This window comes from Cetorhinus maximus, chromosome 7 (genome assembly GCF_964194155.1).
Source record: "Cetorhinus maximus chromosome 7, sCetMax3.hap1.1, whole genome shotgun sequence".
Lineage (NCBI taxonomy): Eukaryota > Metazoa > Chordata > Chondrichthyes > Lamniformes > Cetorhinidae > Cetorhinus > Cetorhinus maximus.
Window position 1 is genome coordinate 131,984,354 of NC_135885.1, and position 27,339 is coordinate 132,011,692.

Sequence of the window (27,339 nt, forward strand, 5' to 3'; positions counted from 1 at the left end):
CTCCAGACCTTAACCCCTGGCTAGGTCAAAAAGCTTTTTCTCACATCGCCTGTGCTTCTTTTTGCCAATTACTTTAAATCTGTGCCCTCTCCTTCTCGGTCCTTTCACTTAGAGAAACAGTTTCTCCCTGTCCAGACCCCTCATGATTTTGAACACCTCTATCGAATCTCCTCTCCTCCTACTTTCCTCCAAGGGAAACAGCCCCAACTTCTGAACTGAACAACTAACTAAGGCTTCTGGGCTCCTAGGTTGTGAATTATTAGCAGGGGGAGGCGGCAATGATGGAAAGCTGCCTTACTTGGTCCATGAGCCTCGCAAAGCCCACGTCCCCTTCTTTTTAAATAAAACCCTTCAGACAGGAGGGGTGGGGGGAGAAGGTCCCGCTCTCTGCCTGGGATCCGGGAGCCAATGATGCAGAGCCTGAGGCTGCTGGCGGGGTCTGGGCTGATCCGTGAAGAAAGTCAGGGAGAGATTGAAAAAGCAGTTTCTGTGGTCCGCCCGGGAAACTGCGGGCTAGATAGCCCGGTGAAAACTTCTGCTGCTTGGTCCTGATCATTTACTTGGGGGTTGGGAGAGAGAGATAAAAGTTTCCTGACCGCCCCATCTCCATCCAGTGTGTGTGTGTGTGAGTGTGATCTGGGGGTCTGTTAGAACGGTACAGTAAAGGCTGATGACACAGGCACACTCTAAAATCCTCAAAATACCTGTAAAAGCCAGAATAACCATGAAGGAGGTGGTGAATAGATTTAGGGCAGAGAGATAGGGACGGATTTGTAAACAGTGAAGTGGAGATATTCAACATTGAGCAGTTATAAGGCGCAAATTGTTTACTGCACGGAAGGATCTAGGGAGGGGGCGGGAGGGCAAACAAATAATTAAGTTCATTTGTCAAACATTAACAAAAAAAAAACTTTGTCATAAGGCATCGCACATCATGAGTCCATTAATAGGGAGTCTCCTTCGTTATTTCTGTTGCCAATAGAGTTAATGCGCCCAGGAGATAACTAAACCCCCAGTAAAACGCAGTCGATCTTATCGGAGATTGACTGAACTTTGCCTGAGAGACTCGATGCTAATATTTCACCATATGACAGATCGGAGTCCGTCCCCACCGCTCCTCTAACCGCACCGAGTGAGTAAGTGGAATTGGCTGAATTATCTCCTGCGTTCTCTCGTCCCTTTGCTTTCTTGGACGCCCCCACCCCATTCCAGCTCCTCCTCCCTCTGTTTTCCAAGTGGAAAACTCTCTCGGCTCCCAGTGACTGTCCTGGTGCTGAAGGACAAGTGCCGGGGATATTCAGCATGCTCGGTTCTGGTGCCCTGCTCTTCCTCGTCCTCCTCGCCCTGGGGGAGACTTCTGTCCCCGGCGTCCAGGGGCAGAGCGAATCTCAACATGCCGCTCAGATGCAACCGACCCATGCAGCACCGATCGCACCCACTCCCCAGGGTATCTTCAACTCCAGCCCCGCCAGCCAGAACGGGAGCCAGGACATGAACCGCCCCATGTGCAAACAGCGAACGGAGATTAAGGGCACCTTCAAATACATCAACACCATCGTCTCTTGCCTGGTGTTCGTGGTGGGCATCATCGGCAACTCTACCCTGCTGAGAATCATTTACAAAAACAAGTACATGAGGAATGGACCGAACATCCTCATCGCCAGTCTGGCTCTGGGAGACTTGCTGCACATTATCATCGACATCCCCATCACTGTGTACAAGGTAAGGCACACGGGGCAAGAGATAGAGACAGGAGGTGGGGCATGGAAACAGCTCCAATGGTATTGAAGTAAAAAGTTCTTTACCAGTGAAGAATGCACTTTACTTAGAGCTTCTAAACTCAATTGCTAAGCAAAGCATTTCTGTTTTAATGTTGAACTTTGCAAAAATCTGAACGATTATTTTTATCGCTTTGGGGAGAATGTAGCCATGAGGGACAGTGGAAAGTTTTCTTTGCATTTTCAATATATTTCCATTTTTTTTCCCCCGCTACTGAAGTTTTGTGCCTGTCACTGTAGGGCAACGCATCTGTAGATACTGAATACAAACACCATCGATTCAGATAGATTTAAGGTGCAGTTAAGCTGCCTCTTGATTCTATCTTGCAAACCAATTTGGGATAGAAGTGTTAACTCTGGGGTGTAACATGACTCTCAGCAAATTAAAACTGAGACTTCCCCGGAAAACGATCTCACCTTCTTGGGGTTTGCAACCAGACGGATTATAACTCCTGTCGGGGGGCACGAAAAAAAAAGCCCGATTCCCCTCTGTTGGCTCTGCTGGCCACTGCATGCAGAATCCTTTCGATGACCATTGCCTCCTCTCATTAGGCGGGGGGGGAAAAAAATGCCAAAAAATGCATCAGATTTTGCCATCGAACTAATGGCGAGATTAATGGCACTTGCTCTTACTTATGAGTAAATGTTACAGCAACTTTATTCGAAGCCAGATGGGTATTTAAATGAGGACATTGAACGTTGCTGTCCAAGATGTGCGGTTCCGCTGTTAGCTTCGCAAAAGTGGCATCTCGCTGTCTGTTTTACCATTGTAATGCATTGAACAGTATCAAATTTCTGTATTTGTACAGTAGATAGAGATTAAATTAGCCACAGAAAGCTGCGGTGTCTATTCCACTCTAAGGTACCCTTTTATTCTGATAAGTGTTAATTATTGCCAGTCAACCTCTCTGGCAGTTAAAATTAACTATTAGAGGTCCTGAGCCTTATCCCTTCAGGTTTTAATTGTCTGAGATTTTAAGAAACGTACAAATTATTTTTATTCTACGTTCCCTTTCTGTCTTTTTCTCTCTCTCAATCCAATCTTCTTTCACTCTTTCTATTTTTGCTCTGGCACCTGATTTGACATTGAGTTGGCCCAGTTTAATTTGCACCTCTTTCTAGTTCTTCTGCTGTTTATTTCACAACCCTTCGACCTGATTGGTAAAGGAGATACACACTCATTTGCCCCTGTTCATTCTTTTCCCAGATAGCCTCCTGTTTCGCTCGCTGCATTGTTTTCAGCCCATGCTTTCAGCAACTTGCCATGCAAAATAAAACCTAGCTAGTTTAACATGTCGAACTAGTGGCAGATGCCGTTAGATGACCTGGCACTGGAAAACCTGGGTCAATGTGGTGAATGCTCTTTTGGAGAACCAGTACAGGGATGGTGGACTGAATGACCTTCTTCTGCACTGTAAAAATTCTGTAATTCTGTGATATGTACTTGCAGAGTTCTTCCACAATCGATGAAGTGTAAGTTGCATTCCACCACAGTCCATTATATCTCAGGTGTTGTCAACTGCATTTTGTATTCTATTGCTAAACATATCATATTAATGTGCTTGTATAATTTCATCCTAAAACACTGATTTGTGCATACAACCCTCGTTTGCATTCTGGATTTTTCTTTGTTTGAAAATAGGGCAATCGCTCTCTGTTAATGACAAGCAGCAAAGGAGATTGTAGATACGTGTAACTTTTAATCAGACAATCTAGCATAATGTGTGCTAATGCCAAAAAGTAGCATTAATAATGATTCTTGGTGAATGAAAAATGTTTTAAAAAATCATTATTAATGCTACTTAACTACAGGTGCTTAACTTGTATCAATGCCTACCTGTTACATGTGCAAATTTTTATTTGAAACAGCTTCGTAGAAATTGTGAAAATCCAAGTTGATCCAGTTAGCACTTTTCCAAGTGCGTGGTCACTATATTGTAAAAGGAGTCAGAAGGGAATGCACACTATTCTTTATCAATGAATAATGCACTTCACATAGAGCCTCGAAACCCAATTACTATGCAAAGCATTTCTATTTTAATTTTAAACTGCACAAAGTAAGGTTTATTAAGTATTATCAGAATTTAGTTGCCACAAACTATTATTAGAGATGCTTCCACATTTCCATTCTACTGGCTCTTCCAATAAGCTATGTACATGTACTATACGTGCACTTTTCATGTGGGTGTGAAGGTGGTTTCTCTTAAATATTATGCACTGTTTAACATGACAACACATTAATAGTTTGCACTATGAACATGTTAACTATTATGAATGTTAATATATCCAGTTAGCATATCTAGGCAATGATGGTATTGTTATGATGCAGCAGATGATGTGTGCCAGGCAGACCAAATCCACATGGGAAACTTGGTCATGTTATCACAACAGTTTTGTAATATGTATTTATTACAAGAAGGTGTGTGCACTGAATTCAGAAGTAATGAGTCCACCAAGACCTTTAGAGATTTAAAAAATTAAATTAAAATATTTATTAACAAAATAAAACATTTCAAGCACATACATAAGACTACAATTACTTAATACTATAACAACTCCTAAAATTTCTAATTAACCTAACTCCCAATTGCAGCCCCCCCCCCCCTCCCCCTTTAAGGCAACAGTCCAAAATAGATTTTAGATTTTAAAGCCAAACCAGCAAGTTAACACAGTACCCACTTGACAGTGGAATTCAAAATGGCTTTCTCCAACTTCAATTACTGGGCATAACAGACTTATGCACAAATGGCAGGAGGCTTCTTCAAGGCTGTTTCACACACTCCTGTTAGATCTTATATGGCCCCCCACCACAGAGCCTTTAATTCTCCTTTATATGTTCCTCTCTCTTTAATATGTATATTCCATTGTTCCATATGTATTTTGAACTGTTCCTTTCCCATAATAAAAAAACTGTCATGTTGCCAATGTTGTCAGTAACCTTTGGGAAAAATAAACACACTCCTTAGCCTAGCTTATCTATTTAGTTGTAAACAGACTAACATCCCTTTGAAACCCAAACAATCCCCTTCACTTATCCAAAAATGCAAATTCCCTTCACACCTTACATGCTAAGACAGCTTCCATGTTTACTCATTAGCATTTCAAGTACATTTCTAAACCTAGCTTCTTTTGATAATTTCAAGCTTGCAGTCAACCTGACTCCAAGTGTAATTAAATCACACAGACAGAACCATCTACACTCACACTCATAAATCTACCTTACAACAAACCAGAAAAATATTATGAAAATTATTGTATTTTTGTAACAGTATTCTGAGGTTTAACAGGAAATTCTGGCTTTGTTCTGATACAAAAGTTAATATTTGCTCTTGTTACAAAATGCTTGTTCAGGTTTGTAGATGGTAGGGAATTATAATATATACCTACACTTCTGCAGTAGGAAGACCATGAAAAAACACCAGTGTATAATTTAAATAGTACATCAACTACTGTTCCTCAAAATATGACTCCTTTCTGAATTCACATTTGCTTTTGTCTTTTTTCTTTTTCATATTTTCTCCCCCCTCATAGCTTAAAATAAATATAATCACCGACATTTAAAACACAAGTGTGGTATCACTTAACTACTGCCTCTTAAATTATCTCAATAAGTACATCTAATATCCTATTCTTTTCATTCTTGGTGCTGTCATGCACCACTGGTCTTGGTCCTTCACCTATGTTTTAAATTTGTATGGTTTGTCCTTTTTCTGAACTCTATTCTTCCACTAACCCCATCCCATGCAACCACACCATTCAATATTCTTGGACCGATGGGGCCATCATCACTGGACACACCCTAGATGTGATAATTTCAGTCATGAGTCAACTACAGATGTGCAGCAGTTCATGCCAAGACCTTATCTGCCTCTGCATCAGCGAGTGAAATGGAGTCACAACATGGCATTACCTAGAATCTGAAAATGGAACTGAAGATTGTAGTAGGATAACTGTTTTGTAACACATCTTAACCAGAAGTAAACCTCCAAACTGAGGTAGTAATGTGAACATGAACATGAATAAAAGCATCAAACTTACCAATAACCACTGGGTTAGGTAGTTGTACCTGAACTTACATATAATAATGCTTGTGCTGACCAGTTATAATTCTTGTAACTATTCCTTTATGATATCAGTATAGATTTGTATTTCTTGTCTCTTCTGTTACTTTTACTCCCTCTCCCTAGTAAACAAGAATTACAGCAATTACTAATCGAGCATAAGAGTCCTGCAGGCTGTTTTCAAACTGTTTCAATGGATGTAGGTGTACAATCCTTGCCAGCACAACCTGAACACACTCACAAAGCTGGCAGTGAGCAGAATAGAACTTCCAAGTTCCATAATGTGGAATCAACTTAAAATGTTGAGCTGTTCAATGCCTCCCCTTTTGCTACACAAGGTGCATTTAATTTAGAAGCATCTCTCAAACCCTACATTCCTACTGTATGGGCTTCATTGCTGTAATTATACTTTGTAATCTTCATGGTCATTTAGTAGACTATTAGCAAGTAGGGCATCAAGATTAGTGTTTGCTTTCAATTATCTCTCTTTCCCCACCAACACATAATTTGTTAATGATTGCTACTTAGAAGCTTTTAACAAGCAAAATACTGCTTTATGTATCAACAACGTCGTTGGTCAGTTTTGGATAGAAACTCCTGAAGGCAGAAACATTCATCATCCCAGTCAATATTTATTGATCTGCGCATTTAATGTAGAGAAACACTCGAGGCACTTCACAGTTGCACTTATAAAGGATGCTAAGCCTAAGAAGGAGAGGTTAGAAGAGAGGAACACCAGCTGAGTCAATTACTTGGGTTTTAGTGAGATCTTAAAGGAGAAGAGAAAGGTGAAGAGGTGGACAGGTAAATGAAGGAAATTTCAGAGAATAGTGCATAGTCAGAATAAAGGGCAGTTTATTGGGGAAGGTTGTAGCAAAGCAGGAGGTTAGAGAGGCAGGAAGGACCAAGACTATGATGGGGTTTAAACTTAAGAATGAGAATTTTAAGTTTAAGTTGCTGGGGGCTCAGGAGTCAATGTAGGTCAGTGAGGGCAGAGATGCTGGGTGAATGAACTTGATGAAGAATGCGATACAGGCAACAGAGTTTTGGATACACTGAGGTCTATGAAGGCAAAAGTCAAGGCTGGAGATGACTAATGCAAGGAAAAGGATTTCTGCAGTAGATAGGCTGAGGTAGGGGTGGAAGTTGATGATATTAGGGAGGTAGAAGTATGTGGTCTTGTGTTGAAAACTCAGATTGAGATTAAATGGATGCTGAGCTTGTGGGGAGTCTGGCTCAGGGAGAGGGACTTAATCAGTCTTCTGAGTTGGACAGCAAAGGAGATGTTCGGAGAAAAGTGGTGGGCTTTACCATGGCAAAGACTGTAGTGAGCTCAAAGAGGACAAGGAGGATTAATATTTCATAACATCATAGACTTAGGCCAGGATTTTCCGTGCCTGCTGGCATCAGGCGTGCTCGGTGGCATGAGTCTTACGACGTTGTGAAACCAGTTTGTGACTGTCTGCCCCACCTGCCAAAGGCAGGCTGTGTTCCCCGCCACCGGGAACCTCATTGTAATGCTTCTGCATACCTTTATAAGGCCAGCCCACCGGATTCATTCCAGCCTCCCCGCCCATCATCTGCACACTTCACCGAAGTGTTTCACAACAGCATATATAAGGCATGCATTTGGCGAGCTGCATTTTGCTCAGGACTTCAAGGTTTGTTTGCCGACCTTACATCAGGCAGCACTCACAGTCATCAGCGCCAGGCTTCACAGACAGCACCACATCACTTTTAGGGGGGGCTCACGGGCAGATCTCTACCTACCAGCTCAGCCATATGTGGGTGGCTTTTCAACGGCTGCAGGGCTAGGGCTTGCTTGGGGAAAGGGGAGAAGTGGCCACAGGCAAGGGAAGAGGCTGCAGGTTGAGGGCTGTACTGGGGAAGGGGGGTATCCCAGGGTGTGTGTGGCGGCACATATTAATCTGTGCAAGTGGCACAAGATGGTGAGGGCTGAGGAGGCAGTCTCCAGAGGAGATGAGGCCAGATGGACATGTGAGGGTGTGTGTGTGAGAATGGATGGTGATGTCCCTTGAGCTGGCAGTGAGTGAGATGCCAGTGAATGTGTGACGGGCTTGAGTGTGTGAGTTTAGAGTGATGAGATGGTTGCCATACCCTGGCTGCACAGATGAGATCATTCATCCTCGTCATCATTGGATGGTCAACCCGTTCTATGCAGCATTGGCACTGATCACCACTGCCATCGCCTACCAAGCTGGAGTGAAGGGGTAGTGCCCCTCCTGCAGCCTGAGCAGGGGTAGAGAACATCACAGCGGGGCCTCCTCGGCATCCAAAAGGCGCACGAGGGCTGCAGTCTTCTTGCCTTTCGGGGCCGTGTCTTCTTTGCTGCAATCCTGGGCTGGAAGCACTGAGCGCGGCTGGACTTTAAATGTGGTGCCTGGCGTGATGAAGCGGTGAGGTGACGGCGTGACAAGTGAATCAGATCCCATCCGCCATCGAAACGGTGTATTTCCTGGGAATGCATAATTAATGGGGCGGGTTTGGGACGATACGACGTGAAAACCCTCCATTGTGGCCGGTGGGTAAAACACCATTTTACCCACCTGCTACTGCACTGAGTGCAAACCTGGGACAATTCCACCCATAGTCACCGGTAATGTTGTTTGTGACTTTGGTTATGACTAATCTGGTGCTGTGGCAAGGGTAGGAATCTAAATAGAGAAGTTTAATCAGTGAGCTGCGGGAGAGATGGACACGGGTTGGCGGTAACTCATTCAAGACTCTGGAGAGCAAAGGAAATTTGGTGGTGGGATGATAGTTTTTAAGGGCAAAGTTGTTGAAAGTGAATGTCTTTGAGGTGGGTTTGGTGATGAGCTTGAAAGGGGGCAGACAGCATGTAAGGAGAGGGAACTATCTCCAATGTCAGCTCGTGTAATGCCTAGAAGGGAAGCTAGATGGCCAAGAGATTAATGAAAATGAGCGAGTTGGAAGTGGTTCTCATGGTGAGATGATTTTGGAAAGGGTAGGAAGAAAATAGGAAAGAAACATCAGTAAGTATTCCATTAGCACTGCCTACTCAAATTGACTCCTATTCAGTCGCTATGAAGCTCTTTTTAACAAAAAGCAGCCAGTTGAAAATACGGCATTGAAACTATGAAATTCTGAATGCATTTCTGGGTTTGTTGCCTCTCACTTTAATCTTTACTATCTCCCAGCAGCTGTACAAGCGGAGATGCTGGCTGCTTGTTTCCTTGCATGAAGGAGCCACCAACCAGATAAATGGGAGGATTGTAAGGAGATAATGTAGCTTTCAACATAAAAAAGACTTGCTTTTATATAGCACTTTTCATAACAATTGACATCCCAAAGCATTTCACAGCTAATGAAGTAGTTTTGAGGGTGTAGTCACTGTTGTAATGTTGGAAGTGTGGCAGCCAATATGTGCACAGCAAGCTCCCACAAACAGCAATGCGATAACAAACAGATGGCCTGCTTTTGTCATGCTTATTGAAGGATAAACATTGGCCTGGACACCAAGGATAACCCCCCCCCTTCTCATCTTCAGTATAGTGCCTACAGGGCCTTTAGCACCCACCTGAGAGTGCAGACAGAGCCTCGGTTTAACACCTCATCTGAAAGATGGCACCTCCAACATTGCGGCACTCCCTCAGTACTGCAGTGGAATGTCAGCCTTGGTTTTTCTACTCGAGCCTTGGGGCTGCATTTTCCGGTCGGTAAGCGCCAACACGTAAAATGACACAGGGTTACGTCGGGCGTGAGTCCTGACGTCGCCCCGCGTCATTTAGATTTTCAGTTCGGCGGGCGTGCAGCTGAATCAGCTGCGTGCCCGCCGATCTGTCAAAGGGCTATTAAGGCCAGTTGATGAGCAATTAAAACAATCAATTGAGCTGCTGCCCGTCCAACCTTAAGGTTGGCGGGCAGGCGAAGAGCCCAGGCGGCCTTCAGGAAAAACATGAAGCCTCATCCACGGGCGGGATGAGGTTTCATGAGGGTTTTAAAATTTATATAAAATATTTAAATAAAAGAAATTGACCTGTCCCAGCTCATGTAACAGTGTCACATGAGGGGATGTCAAGAATCTTTTTTTCAGCCTTTGATGAACTTTTGAATCTTGAGCCAACCTCCTTCAGGCAGCACTTTTCCCCAGGGAGATCCGTGCGCTCTTTCCCGGCCCAACTGAGCCACAGCTGATATGCATGGCATTTCGAATAAAATGAGACTAGTGTCATTGTCCAAACTTCCAAAATTTGACAATTTACTGCACTAAAACATCAAACAAACCATGATCAGTCATGTTCTTTAATTATCCAATAAGCCCATTGTCAGCTAAATGAAAAAGCATGTTTTCTTAAACTTGTATATTATACAGAAAATAATAAGCTAATACATAATCTGCTAAAGTTCCATTCAGCTTTTGAAAATCTCTGTAATATTTTATTTTTATAATTCACATGCAGAGTGGACATTGAGAAACGTTACCGAATTTCACTACGGTGAAACTTTACCAAGTCCTTTCCTCTCCTCAACGAAGAGAACGGATACTCATTTAAGTCAGGATAGAAATTGGCTGTATAAGTATATAATCAGCAAAAAATAACTTGGAAGCATTGGATTTGAGTCACTCATCAGTGAATTAAGTTTTTCTTATGCTGGCTGTTGCTATGAATTCGTCACGTTAGAGAAAACACACTAGAGAGCAGCCAAATCACATAGCTTTATCTGAGTCACTCATGGTTGTGATCTAAGAGCGGAGTAAGGCTACCACAATTGCAAGCTAAAATCCTAGAATTCAGTATATGTAAAGACCTCACCCTGTCTTAGCGTGCATTGGATTTATTTTATAACTACCCCTCAGGCCAGTAGACTATGAGCCAGTACTAGAGATAATGAATGTAGCCAGAGTACACAAGCCACACACACAGATATATGTACAGAGCACTGCTTCTCTCAAAACTTGGGAGTACCACTGTGCATGTGGTGGTACATATGATATGCATTATGTATGTTGTGTTTGCATGTGCTTAAAAAGCAATAGGAAACCCGAGCACTGAATTGACTGTGGTGCATGTAGCCTGGCTAGCATGAATGTTGTAGAATTGATTAACATGCTTATTCGCATCAGCAATATTCCAAGCCAATGATTTGATCAAGGAGGTGAGATAAAATTGTAAACCTCCAGAACAAAGCTTGAGCAGTTTAGTCCCAGCATTCAATATTGAAAGTTGAATCTTTGTCTTAAACTTATTCCATGGCACCAGGAGCTCCTCCTACTGAGAGTATAATGTACTTTTTTAGTATAATTTGTTTTATCACCTTTGCCATGTACTTTCCTATTTTTCCTATTACCACAAAAGAAGGGTGTAATGGGAGCTGTTTGGAACTTTGGTGGTCATAAAGTTGATGGATCATATGGCAGACCTAAAGGATAATGTATTCATAATGCAAGCTGTCTAAAATTAATAGATTATATTTGATACTTAACGGAATAGAAATATGTGTGCATATATATATAATATATATTGTTACGATCCCAGCTGATGTTAATACTGCACAAGTCAGATCCCAGAGTGAAACCTGGCTTGATAGATCCTAACATTTTTTTTTGGAACCATGGAGGAAAGTTACTGAACAAAATTCACAGGAGTCGGCCGATGAACATTTAACACAAAGGATAAAATATTTATTAAATAAGAAAAATGAACTATATTACACCAGACAAAAAGTTGGAAGTATCTCAGTACAAATACAAGAAGACGCTTCCAATTCAGACAATTACTTTAAGCCAGTAATATCTTTGCAGACACATAAACCAGTGAAGAGTTGCCAATAGCTTGATACACAAAGGCTTCTCACTTGGGATTAGCGCAGTTGCAAACAATTTTCTTCTGTTGAATTTGTGAACATTCACTCACTGCTTTTCACCTAATCTGCATCTCTCCCCGAGACCCCCAAAGACCGGAATCAAAGCTCAGACTTCCAGTAGCACCTCTGCTAAACTGATCATTTTATTGAGTTCTATAACTGACTATTCAGTCAACCACTATCCCAATAACCTTGTAATGTTTTCTTCTCAGAGAGCTGAAAATCCCTGTCTTCACTTTCTGACACGCACCGAACTCTCTCCTCTGTCTTTCCTTTTTGTCTGTCCCTAGACCACTGTCACTAGGCAACAGTAAAGTTTTTTCTACTTTATATTTTTCTCCGCACTATCCTTAAACTTTTAATGCCTTTAACCCATCCCTTTAATTTCAGGTGCTGTAAAACTCATTAAGAATGCATACATACAAACAAACCCAAAAGACTTGACCCTCAGTCAAGAGTCTGTCCAGACACCCAGGCACCAAGACTCATAAGCAACCTAACTGAAACTGAAACCTTTTTACCTTTCTTAACACACTATATATGTATACTCAACTTAAAATTATACATTGTTCACAACTATATATATGATATATCTATATATATGTTATATATAGATAGATATATTGATCACAGAATAACAGAATTTCTATAGTATAGAAGGATGCCATTCAGCCCATTGTGTCTCCACTGGCTCCCCAAATGAGCAATGTACTTAATGCCACTCTCTCATCTCTCGCCATAACCTTTCACATTGTTCCCTTTCAAATAACAATCTAATTCCCTTTTGACTGCTTCAATTGAACCTGCCTCCACCATACACTCAGGCAATGCATTCCAGATCTTAACCAATCACTGCATGAAAATGTTTTTTCTCATATCTCTTTTACTTCTTTTGAAAATTACCTTATATTTGTGCCCTCTCATTCTCGATGCTTTCACGAGTGGGGACAGTTTCTCACTATCTACTCTGTCCAGACCCCTCATGATTTTGTGCACCTCTATCAATGGATGTATATGCCCAATTGACGAGGTGCATTCGATCTACTGTGTCATCTTAGTATTTAAAATAGCTTATCCCATGCAGCTTCCCATTCACAATTTTTTAGAATCCAATATTGGATTCAAGAAAGCAACATGGAGTTAAAGCTGGTGTAATAATGATACCATTTATGTGTGCCTTTAGATTGACTGTCTAGTATGATCTGATTTACTATTTACTTAATGTGACAATATCATTTAGTGGCAGAACATCAATGCTGCACTATCTTTCTTTTACACTATAGTAACTGGTGGGCCAGTTTAAACAGGCTAGATTATTTCTATGCTGTCACACTGAGTATCTTCCATGAATTAAATGGTCAGACATCTGGTTAAACTGTTCCACCTTCACCGTTCTTATTAATGGTCGGATAGGAATACATTTCTCTCAGTGCTTTAACTTTGACTTTAAAACGCAGTCATGTAGATTCAGGGAAATGAATAATGTTTAACTTAATATTGAAATCTCTTTGCTCACTGCTATTTTACAATAATATTCTTGTCTTTCTTTGATAATCTTTTTGAAACCATGTATTTCCATCCCCAATCTCCATTCAGCTTTTTCACAGTGCTTGAGCATAGGTTCATCTGCATTGCAACATATTTCCCAACCCTTTGTCCCCTTTGCTTATCAATGTGACATACCTAAAAAGAAAAGGTCATACAGTATCTCCCTTACACAATGCACAAAACCTACAATGGTCAGTCAGATTTTAAATCTGCTGCTGAGACAATATTTGCGCAGTACACAGCTGGATTAGGCCAGTAACATGGGGAGCCAGTGAAGGGTGTCTCAGGGTTTATTACGCTTTGCATGCCCTTTGTAAGCCATTTCTAAAGGCTAATTGGATTTCACTGAACCCCTGCACCGTAATCATTCCCAGGAACTGGATGCTGCTAAAGTCTTCTGGTTCTTCCTAATCCTGGAGATTTCTTCACATGACCTCCCACCTCCAAGTGCCCAGCCAATGAAAACAAAACCATTTCAATTAACAGCCCTTGACTTTTTATCCTTGCGTGCTCACAGCAGCTTCTAGGAGGTTAATCTTTAATTCTGAGAGGCTCCAGGACGATCCTGGAGGGTTGGTAATCCTACACCTACTCCGAGCCCACAGACTGCAATATTGTAGATTGGCTGGGTTGGGTTCTATGCTGATTCACTCACAATGATGGGTAATCCCCATTGTGTGCAGCTATCTCTGCCAAAGCGAACAGCTGGATTCACACAAAATGCTCACCACTTAAAGTGTGTAAATCATTTTTTAACTTCGAGAGGTGTGATATATTGCAGATGGGACATGACTCTTTTTAAATCCTTCCTTCATTCATGTTACATCAAGCTTCACAAAACAAATGTTTGCCCATCTGCCATTTTGATGCACGGCTGTTAAAATCTGTGAAGAAAAAAATGGCTCTTAATGTCTTGTAAAATTAACAGAAATTAGCTCTTTAATTCATATTTTATGGTGCTGAACAAGGCACCAGCCAGAGTTTGCGCTTCATTATAACAGACAAAGCTGTTACGAGCTTCTTTTATGATAGAGATAATGTACATCTGGAATCTGTCTCCCCATCTATCATCCAATTAACCAGCCACTTGGGCATATGCCACCAGCATATGCTACATGTGCAAGAATTTACTTTATTCTCAGCAAGACGAATGAGATATTTTTATTCACTTTTAATATGATTCCGGAATGAAACAAAAACAGAAGCCAAGAAATCACATTCAGTAACTCACTGATCCAGATTGAGAAAATATGCTGAAATGTTTGGCAACTGTTGATTATTAAGGTTTTGGAAGACAGAGTGCAGTCTGTAACAAATGCGCCTGGGCGAGGCTTTGGTTTCACATCTGATCTGACAGAAAAAGGATAGATTTGAATTTTTACCACTGACAATTGCAGACCATTATACACCCCTTTTCCTTTTCGGTGAATTCAAAGGAAAGAGATGTGAAACCAAAGCCTGACCTGCCTACTCAGGTGAATATAAAAGATCCTATGGTACTATTTGCTGAGCAAGGAGTTCTCCCTTGTCCTGGAAAAAAGTGCTTCCTCAAATAATACTATCAAATACAGGTTACCTGCCCATTCATTCTCTGCCTGTGAGGCTTTGCTGCATGCAATCTGGTCACTACCCCTTTCCCCCATTGCCTCCACCCTCACCTCCAACAAAAAGTGCAAGGATCTCATGGACTTTTTTCACACTGAGATTGAGAGATTTAAATCAGCTGCCTCTGGTGAGTCTCTCCCTTCCACTAACCCGCCTCATCAATCTTCCTTGCCCCAGCCCTGAGATTGCATCTTTCTCGAGTTTCTCTCCTATCTTCCCTCATGCCCTCTCTGAGGTCATCTTGCCCAGGTGACCCACCTCCCGTTCCCTCAATCTTATTCCCACTAAACTGCTGATCACCCAACTCCCCCTTCCTGGCCCCCATAGTCAATATTGTAAATGGTTGCTGTGTTGCTGACCATTAAATCTGCCATCATCACCCCTTTTCTTCAAACAGCCAACACTTGACCCCTCTATCCTTTCAAATTACCATCCCATATGCAACCTCCCTTCCCTCTCTAAACTCCCCGAACATGTTGACATCTTCTAAATCCATCCATGGAGTTTCCCAAAACTCCATGTTTGAATCTCTTCGATCAAGGGCTGAATTTGACGCTGACAGGCGGGCACGCGCCAAACCTGATTGGGCGTGAAATCGCGCGAGGTGACATCGGGTGAGCGTCCCGACCTCATCCCACGCTCATGCGATATTTCAGTCAGCGGGCGCACGCAAAAGTCGGAAGCGCGCCCGCCCTCAATTAAGAGGGCAATTAAGCCCACTAACGACGCAATTGTCTGTCATACTACATTGCCCAACCTTACAGTTGGCAGATGGGCGAATCGGCCAGGCAGCCTTTACATCCAAGGGTGGGATGAGGTTTCTGTTATTAAATAAAATAGAAATAGAAATCTGCGGGCAGCATTTTAATAATCTATATGTTCAGGTGCCTGATTGTAATGTTTGGAGACTTCTTTCCTGATTTTAAAAACTTAATTTCCTGGGTTTCGGGCCTTCAGCTCCCTGAGGCAGCTCTCTGCCTTCAGGGAGCTTTCTGTCAGCCCGCGCCCACGTCGATGTCATCGCCCGCCTTCCCCCCCCTACCCCCACCCCGGCAGCGCTGAGCATCAAGCTGGCTGGCCGCTAATTGGCCAGGTAGCGCGAAATCGCGGTCGGGGGGCTGATCACGGTCAGCGGTCTGTTTCCCGACCACTCCCGTCAATCGCGCCGGCCGAGCTGAAAATTCAGGCCCAAGTGTCTGCCCCTGCTGAAACAGCTCTTTATCAAAGTCACAAATGACATCCTATGTGACTGTGACAAAGGCAAACTTTCTCTCCTTGTCTTTTAAGATCTGTCTGCAACCCTTGACACGGTTGACCACAGTGTCCTCCTCCAACGCCTCTCCTCTGTCGTCCAGCTTGGTGGAACTGCTCTCATGTGGCTCCATTTTTTTCTATCTAATCTTGGCCAGAGAATTACTTGCAATGGCCTTTTCTGCTCCATGGTGTCCCCCCACCATGGATCTGTCCTTGGCCTCCTCCTATTTCTCATCTCCATGATACAACATCATCCGAACGTACAGCGTTAGTTTTCACATGTACACTGATGTCACCCAGCTCTACCTCGCCATGGCCTCTCTCAACTTCTCCACTGTTTCTAAATTATCAGACTGCTTCTCTAACATCCAGCACTGGGTAAGCAAAAATGTCCTCCAATTAAATATTGGGAAGGCAGAGGCCATTGTTTTTGGTCTCCACTCCAAACCCTGCTCTCTAGGTACAGACTCCATCCCTCTCCCTCGCAGCAGTCTGGGATTAAGCCAGTCTGTTTTCAACCTTGGTGTCACATTCAATCCTGAGATGAGCTTCCAACCTCATATTTATGCCATCACTAAGGCCCCCTATTTCTACCTCCAGAACATCACTCAATTTTACCACTGCCTCAGCTCATCTGCTACTGAAATCCTCTTTCTTGCCTTTGTTGCCTCTCCATTCAACTATTTCAATGCATTTCTAGCTGATCTCCCACATTCTCTCCATAAACCCGAGGTCATCCCAAACTCTGCTGCCCATTTCTTAACTCACAGCATGTCCGATACCCCTTTCACCCCTATGCTTGCTTCCGCTCAGGCAACATTCTTGATTTTACAATTCTCATCCTGGTTTTCAAATCCTTCCATGGCCTTGCTCCTCCCTACCTCTATAATTTCCTGCTGCCCCACTCCCCTCCAAGATCGCTGCGCTCCTCAAATTTTGCCCTCTTGTGCATTCCCAATCCTAACCACACCTTCATTGGTGTGCATGCCTTCCGCTGCCAAAGATCCAAGCTCTCAAATTGCCTACACCTCCCTGCCTCTCTGCCTTGCTTTGCTCCTTTAAGACAATCCTTAAAACCTATCTCTTTGACCAAGTTTTTGGTCCTCAGGCCTAATATCTCCTTATGTAGCTCTGTGCCGTACTTTGTTTTGTAATGCTCCTGTGAAGCACCTCAGGATGTTTTGTCACATTAAAGGCGCTATATTAATATAAGTTGTTGTTGTTGTTGTTGTGCATTCGTCTGTATGGCCATTACCGTATTCAAAGCTTATCTATTAGTTTGGGAAATGCTAAGGTGCCATATAAATGCAAATTATTTTCTTCTTCTAGCATGATTAATCTTCAGGCAATTGGACCCATCTTTGTTGCATCTTCAAGGTTTTCAATCTAAAACAACTTACTGACAGATGAGGGTTGAAAGCTTGTGGTTTGAAGAATAGGGATGTTAGTGGGTAACAGATAGGATTAATTGACAAAGTAAAGCCATTAAAATGTGAATGAACATCTTTCTATTGCACAGATTTTAATGCCCCTATTTAATATGACATTGCTTTGAACCGTTTTTTTTCATCATACCGAATACAGCAGTTGAAAACACTACAAATGCTGATTATATCTTGATATTCTCCTTCCACTGATTCATTTAAATGGCTTTGTTTTTTTTTCAGCTAACTTCTGTTTCTTTTTATTTTTGTTCAATTTAATTGGCTTTGACATTCCAATCGTTGAAAAAAATAGAAACCATAAACAGCAACGGCAACCACCACTGAATTGTGCAAATTTTACTGAATAATGTTCCACAATTTGACCCAAACATCTTAGTTGGAATTAAATACACATTTCTCATTATTTCAGTAGCACAATGTGTGCAACTATGCAGCACGTGTCAGGCTGCATGCTATTTGACATCTAAGTTAGCTCGCAAGCCTCTTTTAATCCTCTTTACAACCACATTTCTTCCTCAGCAACACTTAATGACATGTTACTACTCATAAAATAGTTACTGTTAAGAGGCTCCCACTCCACACCCATTGGCCCAGCTCTGATACCTCATTCTGCTAAAGGTAGGAAAGGTAGAGTATACCTGTACGACTAAATCATCCGCCTTTGATTCTTAATGAATTTTCTTTGCAAAAATTAAATGTTGCCCCCAGCAGAATTGCTTTATTGAGATAACCTTTATTAGTGGGAAAATGAGTTAAGGAAGGTTACGTCACTTGTGGATGAAAACTGGTTGAGGGATCATTTCAGTGAGGCAAAATGGTATCGCATGTGAAAATTAATATTGCGTCAAATCCTGTGAAATGGTGCCTCCAGAGCAAAGATTTGCCAGATGTGAGTGCAGCTGGTGGGTGAGAGAAGAAGACTATAGCTTGATTCCCTGACCCTCCACCAAGTGCATTGCCTTACTGAATTTGCCATACTATGCCTAGTTGAACTGGAAAAAATTAAAAACATCCGGCCCTACAATGACAGACTTGGGGATGGAATCACACAGTATGTTTTCAGTGGCATTAATGCATTCCCATGAAATTTCCCTTTATCAAAGGCACTTATTTAAAACAGACCTTAAATTGTGGATAAAGAAATTTTATACATATTTGTAACTGATATTGCACCTAAACTGCCATCCAAACTTGAGTGTTGTCTGAAGAGGGCATTTTGAATTGTACAATACTAGGGTGAAGTGCTGAGAATTATAGATCCACCATTCATGTTTGTTGTAGTAGGAACAATCCAAGGTGCTGATTTGCAGCTCCTTGTGGGATACAGTGAATGCCTTTGGGGGTCAGCTCATCCTTGGTGACAGCTTTGATCGCTGGCCTATGCTGAACTGACGCATTGCTGCCAGGCAGCTAAAGTTGGTATCTCATTGAAGAACATAGGAAAGTAAAGGACTAGACAGGACATCTATCTGGCCACAAACATAACATCACTGGGCTAGAGAAGGTGAAAAAATAACCTCGACTTCTGCTCTCAATTACTACCTTTTGGAAAATTCCCATGTTTGGACATTGTCCAAGAATAGGATTGGATTGTTTTGTTACAATGCCTCCAGCCATTTTAGTCTGCTGACCCTCCCCACCCTGGTCTTTCATGAAGAGAAGCTCCTAAAGTGAGAGACTGAAGAGCAATCACTGAAAGCAATACATTTGTTGCAGCAGTTGGGACAAATGAGCCAAAAGGGTGGAAATTGGAAAGATTTTTAAATTTATTTATAAATAGGATGTGAGCATCATGATAAGACCAGCATTTATTGCCCATCCCCAATCGCCCTTGAGAAGGTGATGGTGAGCCCCCTTCTTAAAAACAACTGGGTCACTTGCTAGACCATTTCAGAGGACATTTAAGAGATAGTCACATTGTTGGAGTCACACATAGGCCAGACCAGGTAAGGATGGCAGATTTTGTTTCAATGGGCTGGTATTCTAGAGACCCATGATAATTCCCCTGGGATCTGGATTTGAATCCCACCACGGCAGATGGTGAAATTTGAATCTAATAAAAATCTGGAAAAGTTTTATGATGATCACAAAACCATTGCCAAATGTTGTAAAAAAAACCATCTGGTTCACTAATGTCCTTTAGGGAAGGAAATCTGCTGTCCCTACCTAGTTGGGCCTACATGTGACAGCTATAAAACTGGCCTAGCCAGCAATGACCACATCCCATGAATGAATTAAATAAAACTAGTGAATCAGATGGGTTTTTATAGTAGTTACGTAGTCACTGTTACTGATAGCATTTTATTCCAGATTTATTTAATTAACTTAATTTAAAGTCCCCAGCTGTTGTGGGATTTGAACTCATGTCTCATGATCATAGGCCAGAGTTATGGATTGCTACTGTAGTAACTTAATCATTGTGCTACAAAAAGAGAAAAAGTAGAAAAGTAAAAAGGGTTAAAAGGAGAAAAAAATGTGAATGTATCACTGCGAACATACACTGATAAATTAGTGACATTGCACTTTCAATATTTCATAACTGTACTGATGTCACATTATTAAAACCACTGATCTCATAGAAATTCATTTGTCATTAATCCTTCTCTTTCCAGCTCCATGCTGAAGACTGGCCTTTTGGAGTGGAAATATGTAAACTGATGCCTTTTATGCAGAAAGCATCTGTTGGCATTACTGTTCTCAGTCTCTGCGCACTCAGTATAGACAGGTAATCCACCACATCAATCAAACATATTTTCTCTGTCCTATGTTGCTTGCTGCTTATTATCAAAAGGTATTTCATATTTGATGTGGTTTCTTTATATTGCAGGTATCGAGCAGTGGCATCTTGGAGCCGTATTCAAGGGATTAGAGTTCCCATGTGGACCATGATCGAAATCATTCTCATCTGGGTCGTGTCGATTATTTTGGCAGTTCCAGAGACTATAGCCTTTGATCTGGTAACTATGGACTATCGAGGAAAGAGATACAGTGTCTGCTTGCTTCATCCCGATCAAAAATCACAATTTATGCAGGTATGTGGATCCATCATTTCTGCTTATTGATGAAGTCCAGTCATATGCTTTTCTGACCAGATTTGAACAGCGTTTGCAGGTGTTCTCATTCACAGCTGCATTGTGAAGTGAAATTACTTTGTAAGGTCATGTCAAATTAACCAAATAGAACATAAGATTGAACTTATTAATAAAAACACAGCACCTGGAAAAACAAAAAACAGTTTCTTGATTCAGGAGTAGACTCTTCGTTAGAAATTACAATGCTTCAGATAGAGACCCATTCTGGTAAAGGACCCAAAGCATCCATCTGTCTTTTATCATTTCAGATGCTGATGCACCCAGTGTGCATCTCCATTTTGTTTGGAGTTTAATTCCTTCTGTGCACAGTGAAAGTGCTATCAATATTTATAAATATTTCTCAGTTGATACTCTTTCGAGTTATCAACAGTCACAGATTGCAACTCTTTCGAGTACAATCACAGTTCTTGGTTTTCCAGGAGTGGGACATGAACCCACAACCCTCTGATTCAAAGGCGAGGGTACTATGAACTGAGCCACAGCTGACACCTCAGTTGATGATGCATTCTCTGTAGAATTGCATTCTCCTGTTGATCATAATATATAATCAGAGGTGAACTGTTAGGTAAGTTTGATTAGCACTCTCTTGCTTTACTTCAGTATAAATGCAGATCCAATTTATACATTGGTGAGTCTCTCCCTCTCTATCTCTCTCTCTCCGTTAGACATAAGGATCCTATAAGTGAACTTTCTGGTTAACCACGGCCGTAAGTCCACAACATTAAAACTGCCCAAAATTAGGATAGATTTGCACACAACTGCTATGATTAGGAATGAGAAGTGGATGATGAAGAACACACAAGTCTATTCTGCATAGTAAATTATATGCTTTTATTCAATGTTATACTTGACCCAAGAATGTTTCATATTAACAGTGAGAACCACAAAGTAAACATTTGCCAACTCAGACGTATCTTCTATAATCTCTTTCCTCAGGGCTTGCTTCCTCTCTGTCGCCGTGATTTTGCAAAAGTAAACAAGGTTTCTGCAGCATTTCCAGCGAAGTTACAACCAATATATTTCCACTACTGGTGGTACAGATTTTCTAGCAGCTCTCTAAGCCAGGACTCCCTCCCAAATGAGGAGCAGAATCCTGTCTCCAGCCATTTAAGGCTCCATTGAGCATGGAATGTGGGGCAGCCGGTATCGACAGGGATGGTTCCCCACTGATTCTTGGCAGGGCGGGAAACCCCGCCATCCTGCCCATAGAGTCATAGAATGGTTCCAGCATTGAAGGAGGACATTTGGGGTTGTCCTGTACATACCAGCGCTTGGCAAGAGCAACTCAGCTAGTCCCAATCCCCACCTTTTCCCTGTAACCTTGCAAATATTTTCTCTTCAGAAAATTATCCAATTCTTTTTTGAAAGCCATATTTGAATCTGCCCCCACCAAAGTCTCAGGCAGTGCTTTCCAGGTCTTTGCTGTGTAAAAAGGTTTTTCCTCATGTTGCCGTCGCTTGTTTTGCCATTCACCTTAAATCACTATCCTCTGGTTCTCAACACTTCCATCAACGGGAACAGTTCTCCCTATTTACTCTGTTAAGATTCCCCATTATTTTAGAAACCTAATCTTCTTTTCTCTAAGACCCAACTTCTCCAATCTATCCATGTAACTGAAGTCCCTCATCCCTGGAACCATTCTCGTAAATCTTTTCAGCATCCTCCCTAATGCCTTCCTAAAGTGTGGCGCCAGAGTTGGGCAGAATTATCCAGTTAGTGGTTATAAACATATGAGCGATCGTAAAGTAAAGGCTTTTTCACTGCATGTGGTTGAAGGTGGGAGGGAGGTCATGCGATGAAACCTCCAGGAATACATCCAACCGGAGTTGGCAACCCTAAGTGGTGATAAATCTAGAATTCTGTACGTAATCGCAGATGTTTCAAATATTGAGTGTGTAAAGTGTTTTATGTCAGCAGAACAGAGTCCAGACTGTGGAAGAGTGATTCTTTCAACATCATTGTCTGTCATCAGCCTAATGTGTGTTTTTATATTCCACTTCCAGTTCTACAAGGCAGCAAAAGACTGGTGGCTGTTTGCTTTTTATTTCTGTATGCCTCTCGCATGCACAGCTCTGTTTTATTCTTTAATGACTTGTGAGATGTTAAGGAAGAAAAGTGGGATGCAAATCGCTCTGAATGACCATCTGAAACAAGTAAGCATCCGAATATTAATTTGAAATAATGTTTTTGCGATTCAACAATGAACAATACATTTTCAAATGTAAATAGCTTAAACAAAATCACTAGTCGATTTAATATCTTGTTCTTGCTAAATATTGTGACCCTTTGTTCTGTAAATGATTTAAGTCTTTTCCCCAATTCACTATGGTTCACATGAATATTACAGTAAATTAGAGCAATAAATTCAAGTCTGAAATTTCACAAAAATTCTACCAATCTTCCAGCATAACCCTGGCAGGTGACCAGCGAAACGCTCATTCTGGAGATCGAGCTGGAGTTATGACAAGATTCCAGCAAAGCTCCCAAGGAATTTCTGGGCCTCAGTCTTCAAGAGGAAGTCTGACTATTGGCATTTATTTTTATTTCATTCCACTTTATTTCTTTCAATTCGCCTCTAAGGGGCGCCTTGTGGCATTGTGGGTATCGACCCTGCCTCTGAGCCAGAAGTTTTAAGCTCAAATCCCACTCCAAGATTTGATGGCCTTTGAAAGTGTGTTCACACCGTAGCCAAACAGGTTGATTATCAACCCATGAATCCTCCCAATATGCCTGTGGCAGGTGCCAGGAGAAGGGGAAACTCCTACACAGCCATGCTGAATGTGGAATGGCGTCCCTCGAACTATAGCTTCAGGTTAGCAACTCCTTCCAGGAAGAATAAGCTGCCGTCACAGGCATAAGTGTATGCTTCATCTGCCTTGTGCATCTCTAGATGTGGGAAGCCAAAGAAGAAATTCCCTGCTATTTTCCTGCACTCCCTTTTATAAAGTTGATGACTTCTTCCTGCTTGTGGCCATTCCATACATAAACCCACTATTCAACTATAGGAGCTGTACAGCCAAGCCTGATCCTTGCCCTCCTCCATTGTCCACCTTTCAGCTATGGTGACCGGATATTGCGAACCCGCTTGATTCTCATCCCTCTCCCTGCCGCAATGCTTCAACCCAGGGATGGAGATGAACAAATTCAGCACAAACAAAATGTTTTTCCTTTTTATTGCAGATTTTGTCTAATATTTGATTATTTACCAAGGTGCAATGATTAAAACCCCATGCTAAATCACATAAGGATTAATTTTAGCTGTAGTTGATAAGTTATTCAGCAAATAAGCTTGTAATAACAAAACAAAGTAAAATATTCCAACAAAATGTCTTATTATGAGGAGGTTACATATATTTCCCACTGATCTCATGGGCGGGATTTTCCATGCTCGCCTGCCACCGGGATCTTCCTGTGCCGCCGCAAGTCAGTGGACTCCTGGCTGGGCCCGCGGCGGGCCCTACCCGCGACAGGGCCGGAAAATCCCGGTCCATAAGTTTTTGCTTTTAATTCCCCCCAAGTTTCCATGTGAAGGGAATGTTTAGTCCCTCTACCTGAAAGTTATGCCATGCTGCATTATCGTAAGAACACCTAGCGTATTAAACAAAATGCCCCTGTTATTCATGGCATTATTAGAACCTGTCAGCAAAGGAATGAGATGCAAATGCATTAAGTTTCTATCATTGCATATTTACGATTTTTCCAACTTTTACTAGGAATCTGTCGCTATTCATTTCAACGTCATTTTCAACCTTTCTCACAGCTCTTTATCTGCCACTATTTTTTTCTGTTTTGACCTTTTGCCAAGATCCGAGGGACAGAATATTTCGTTCTCTCGACAGGTTAGGGCAGGAAACCTCTGAGCTTAAAAATGCCCCAAATTTAGCATCAGTTTGCTTGCAGGTAAAATGCACCCAACCTCCAAAACCTAAACCTGGCTACAGTCAAGGGTTCTCTTTTGAAGAGCGTTGTTACATTTATCAAAAAAAAACACGCATAGTCTAGGGAATTAATTGGTTAATTTGCATTTATCTCCTGTTGTCTGTGAGCCAATATCAAATGAATGCAAGTTAAAGATGAAGAACTTAAAGCTGTTGGTAACAAGCACTTTGAGAAGCCCAACAGCTTCAGCCTTCATAATTTTTTACTTGTACCCACTTCTCCGAGGGCGTCACCATGTTCACATGCCCTAATGGTTTCCGACCTGCCTTAGCAGCACCCGCCTCTCCCAGTTGGCCATCTGATTGGCTCTCTGTCTGAGAGCCTACTAAGCATATTTAATAGGGTGCTGAATATGGAGGAAGCCAAATAGAAGGCTGCCTCCAGGAAAATTGCACTTTCGGATGCCATGCCAGAAAATGCATGCTTGGCATCCCTATTTGGTCCCAAAGTTGAGGTCCCAAAGCCCCTGGGAAAATCTAGCCCATTAATTCATTCTTGAAAAAAATGGAAACTATTTACTCTTGTGTTAAAGTGAAATTGTTTTCATAAAGAACCTGCTACAGTTACAGTCCCTCCAATCTGGCAACCTCAGGGCCGAAGCCATGAGGGTTTCGGATATTGCTGGATACAGTTCATGCAGTTCAGGCCGTGGGCAGCTCAGGTTAAGCTGGGTCGGGTGGGGTCAAGGGTCGCTTGGAGCACAGGATAGCGTGGTACGTGAAGCAGCGAAACCAATAGCTAGTCTGGAGCCACACCATGCCAACTCAGTGTCTAACCGAATATTCCATGTAATTTTTTTTTTCTAATTTTACTCAATTCAAATTGATGCATGGAACATTATAAAAGTGTTCAGTTTTTGGGCAACTCCAGTTTTTGGACAGCTGAATTTGAGACATTGTACCAGTATACTGACCATCTAGTGTACATATTGCAACACTTGCAACAATGCAATAATGAATATTTAATTAGTATTAATCAATTATTTGCTATTACCTCAAAAGGTTAGATTTTAGATTTCACTTAACATAGTAGTTCTAATTGGATTGCATCATTCATGGAGGGCTCGCCAGTGCAGTGCATTGTTCTCCGATACTGCTTCACGGTACAACTGAAAGCACATTGTTCATTAAAAAAATATGGTACAAATGTAAATTTGCTCTTTTTAGCCTAAGGAGGTGAATATCTCAATACTGCAAGATGTTGATGAACATGCAACTTCTTCGCCAAGAAATGTTTCACTTGAATTAAGATTAGTTAAAAATTGCCAAATTAATCTCCAAGCCATGGCTTAGTTGATCATCGTCCAACAATGTGCATATGCTGTTTGGACCAAGTGGAATAAAACTGACTGCTTTAAAATATGAGTGCATTACAAACCTACACGTGCCATTCTTGATCTTGCAGAATCTCAGAACTTGCAGAAGGACAGTTTGTCTCATCATTCCAGCACTAAATCTTCAACTGGAATTATCTATTGCAATTCCATTTCCCTGTTCTTTCTCCATACCCTTTTTTGTTCTTTCTTTGCAATCATTTATATACTTCCCCTTTAAATGACTCAAGGGCAGTAAAACATTCCACGTTCTTATAATTCTCTTGTGAAAACAAATCTTCAAGCTTTCCTCTTTGATCTTCCAGTCTTATGTTAATGCCCTATCATTACTGATGCACCAACCCATGGCCACGATCTTTCCCTATTCACCATCTCAAAAATCCTTCATAATTTTGAAAATTTCCATTTTATCTCCCTTTAACCTTCTCTGTCACAGTGAAAACTGCTGCAACATTTTGCACCTTTCTTCAAACTTGTAACCTCTTATTTCTTGTCATATTCTCGTGAATTCGCACTGCATCATTTTTGTGGCTGTACTAACCTTCCATTAACCGGGTTCCAAGAACTATATAGAATACTCAAAGAGTGAGAATGATTTGCCCGAAATCATCACTTCCCTGTATTCATGGTCCATAACCATTTATCCCAGGATCCTACTCACCTTATGGCTTTTTTATACCGCATTTCCAACTTTAAAGATTTCTCTGCTCACCCACTTGGATTAGAATTTTACCATTTAAGGTGTAGTCCTTTCACTGTTCTTTTTTCCCAAACTATAATATTTTGCTTATCAATGCATTAAGCTGCACCCGCTGTCCATCTGCCCACTCCACTAACTCTGAAGCTGTAGAAAAAAATTATGAAGATGCCCCTCCCCCCTTGCCACCCCCACAAATTCATTGACAGAATTAGCGAAGAACTATATTTACATGAACATGCCAAAGCAACAGATCAGTCAAATCAATACCGTGGGAGGAATCCATGGTTAGCACCTGGTTTGTATTGAATTATATGCATCAATCAAGGTATGCAGGGGAGCGATATGCTAAAATGTTGAGTATGTCGCTAAATTCATGCAGTGAAAATGGTTTATTGAACTGCATTCATGCAGGGTTTACCACTGTAATAGTACTGTGTCCTCATTGTGTTTTTGGGTGCTAATCATGAAGCTCTTTCAAACAAAGGGTTCAATGGTATAAGTAACATTTTGACCATTCACTTGCAGCGTCGTGAGGTAGCAAAGACTGTGTTCTGCTTAGTGCTCGTTTTTGCCCTCTGTTGGCTTCCACTTCATCTTAGTGGAATTTTAATGAAGATATTCTACAATGAACATGATCCCAACAGATGTGAACTACTGAGGTAAGACTTAACGGAACGTGAGACTGTCAGATTAACATAAGATGGCAGTATGTGTAACGCATGCAGAGAAATAACTAT

General features: G+C 41.7%; 1 protein-coding gene across 1 annotated transcript in view; it reads left to right on the plus strand.

Annotated features, from left to right (window-relative positions):
- The first annotated feature begins 1,205 nt into the window (after positions 1 to 1,205).
- Positions 1,206 to 27,339, plus strand: part of LOC144683004 (endothelin receptor type B-like) — a 40,014-nt gene continuing 13,880 nt past the window's right edge. Inside the window, exons 1-5 of the mRNA XM_078545950.1 lie at positions 1,206 to 1,722; positions 20,151 to 20,263; positions 20,366 to 20,570; positions 22,634 to 22,783; positions 27,128 to 27,261. Of these exons, the coding sequence (XP_078402076.1) occupies positions 1,303 to 1,722; positions 20,151 to 20,263; positions 20,366 to 20,570; positions 22,634 to 22,783; positions 27,128 to 27,261 (1,022 nt within the window). The 5' untranslated portion in view covers positions 1,206 to 1,302. The remainder of the gene's footprint in view (positions 1,723 to 20,150; positions 20,264 to 20,365; positions 20,571 to 22,633; positions 22,784 to 27,127; positions 27,262 to 27,339) is intronic.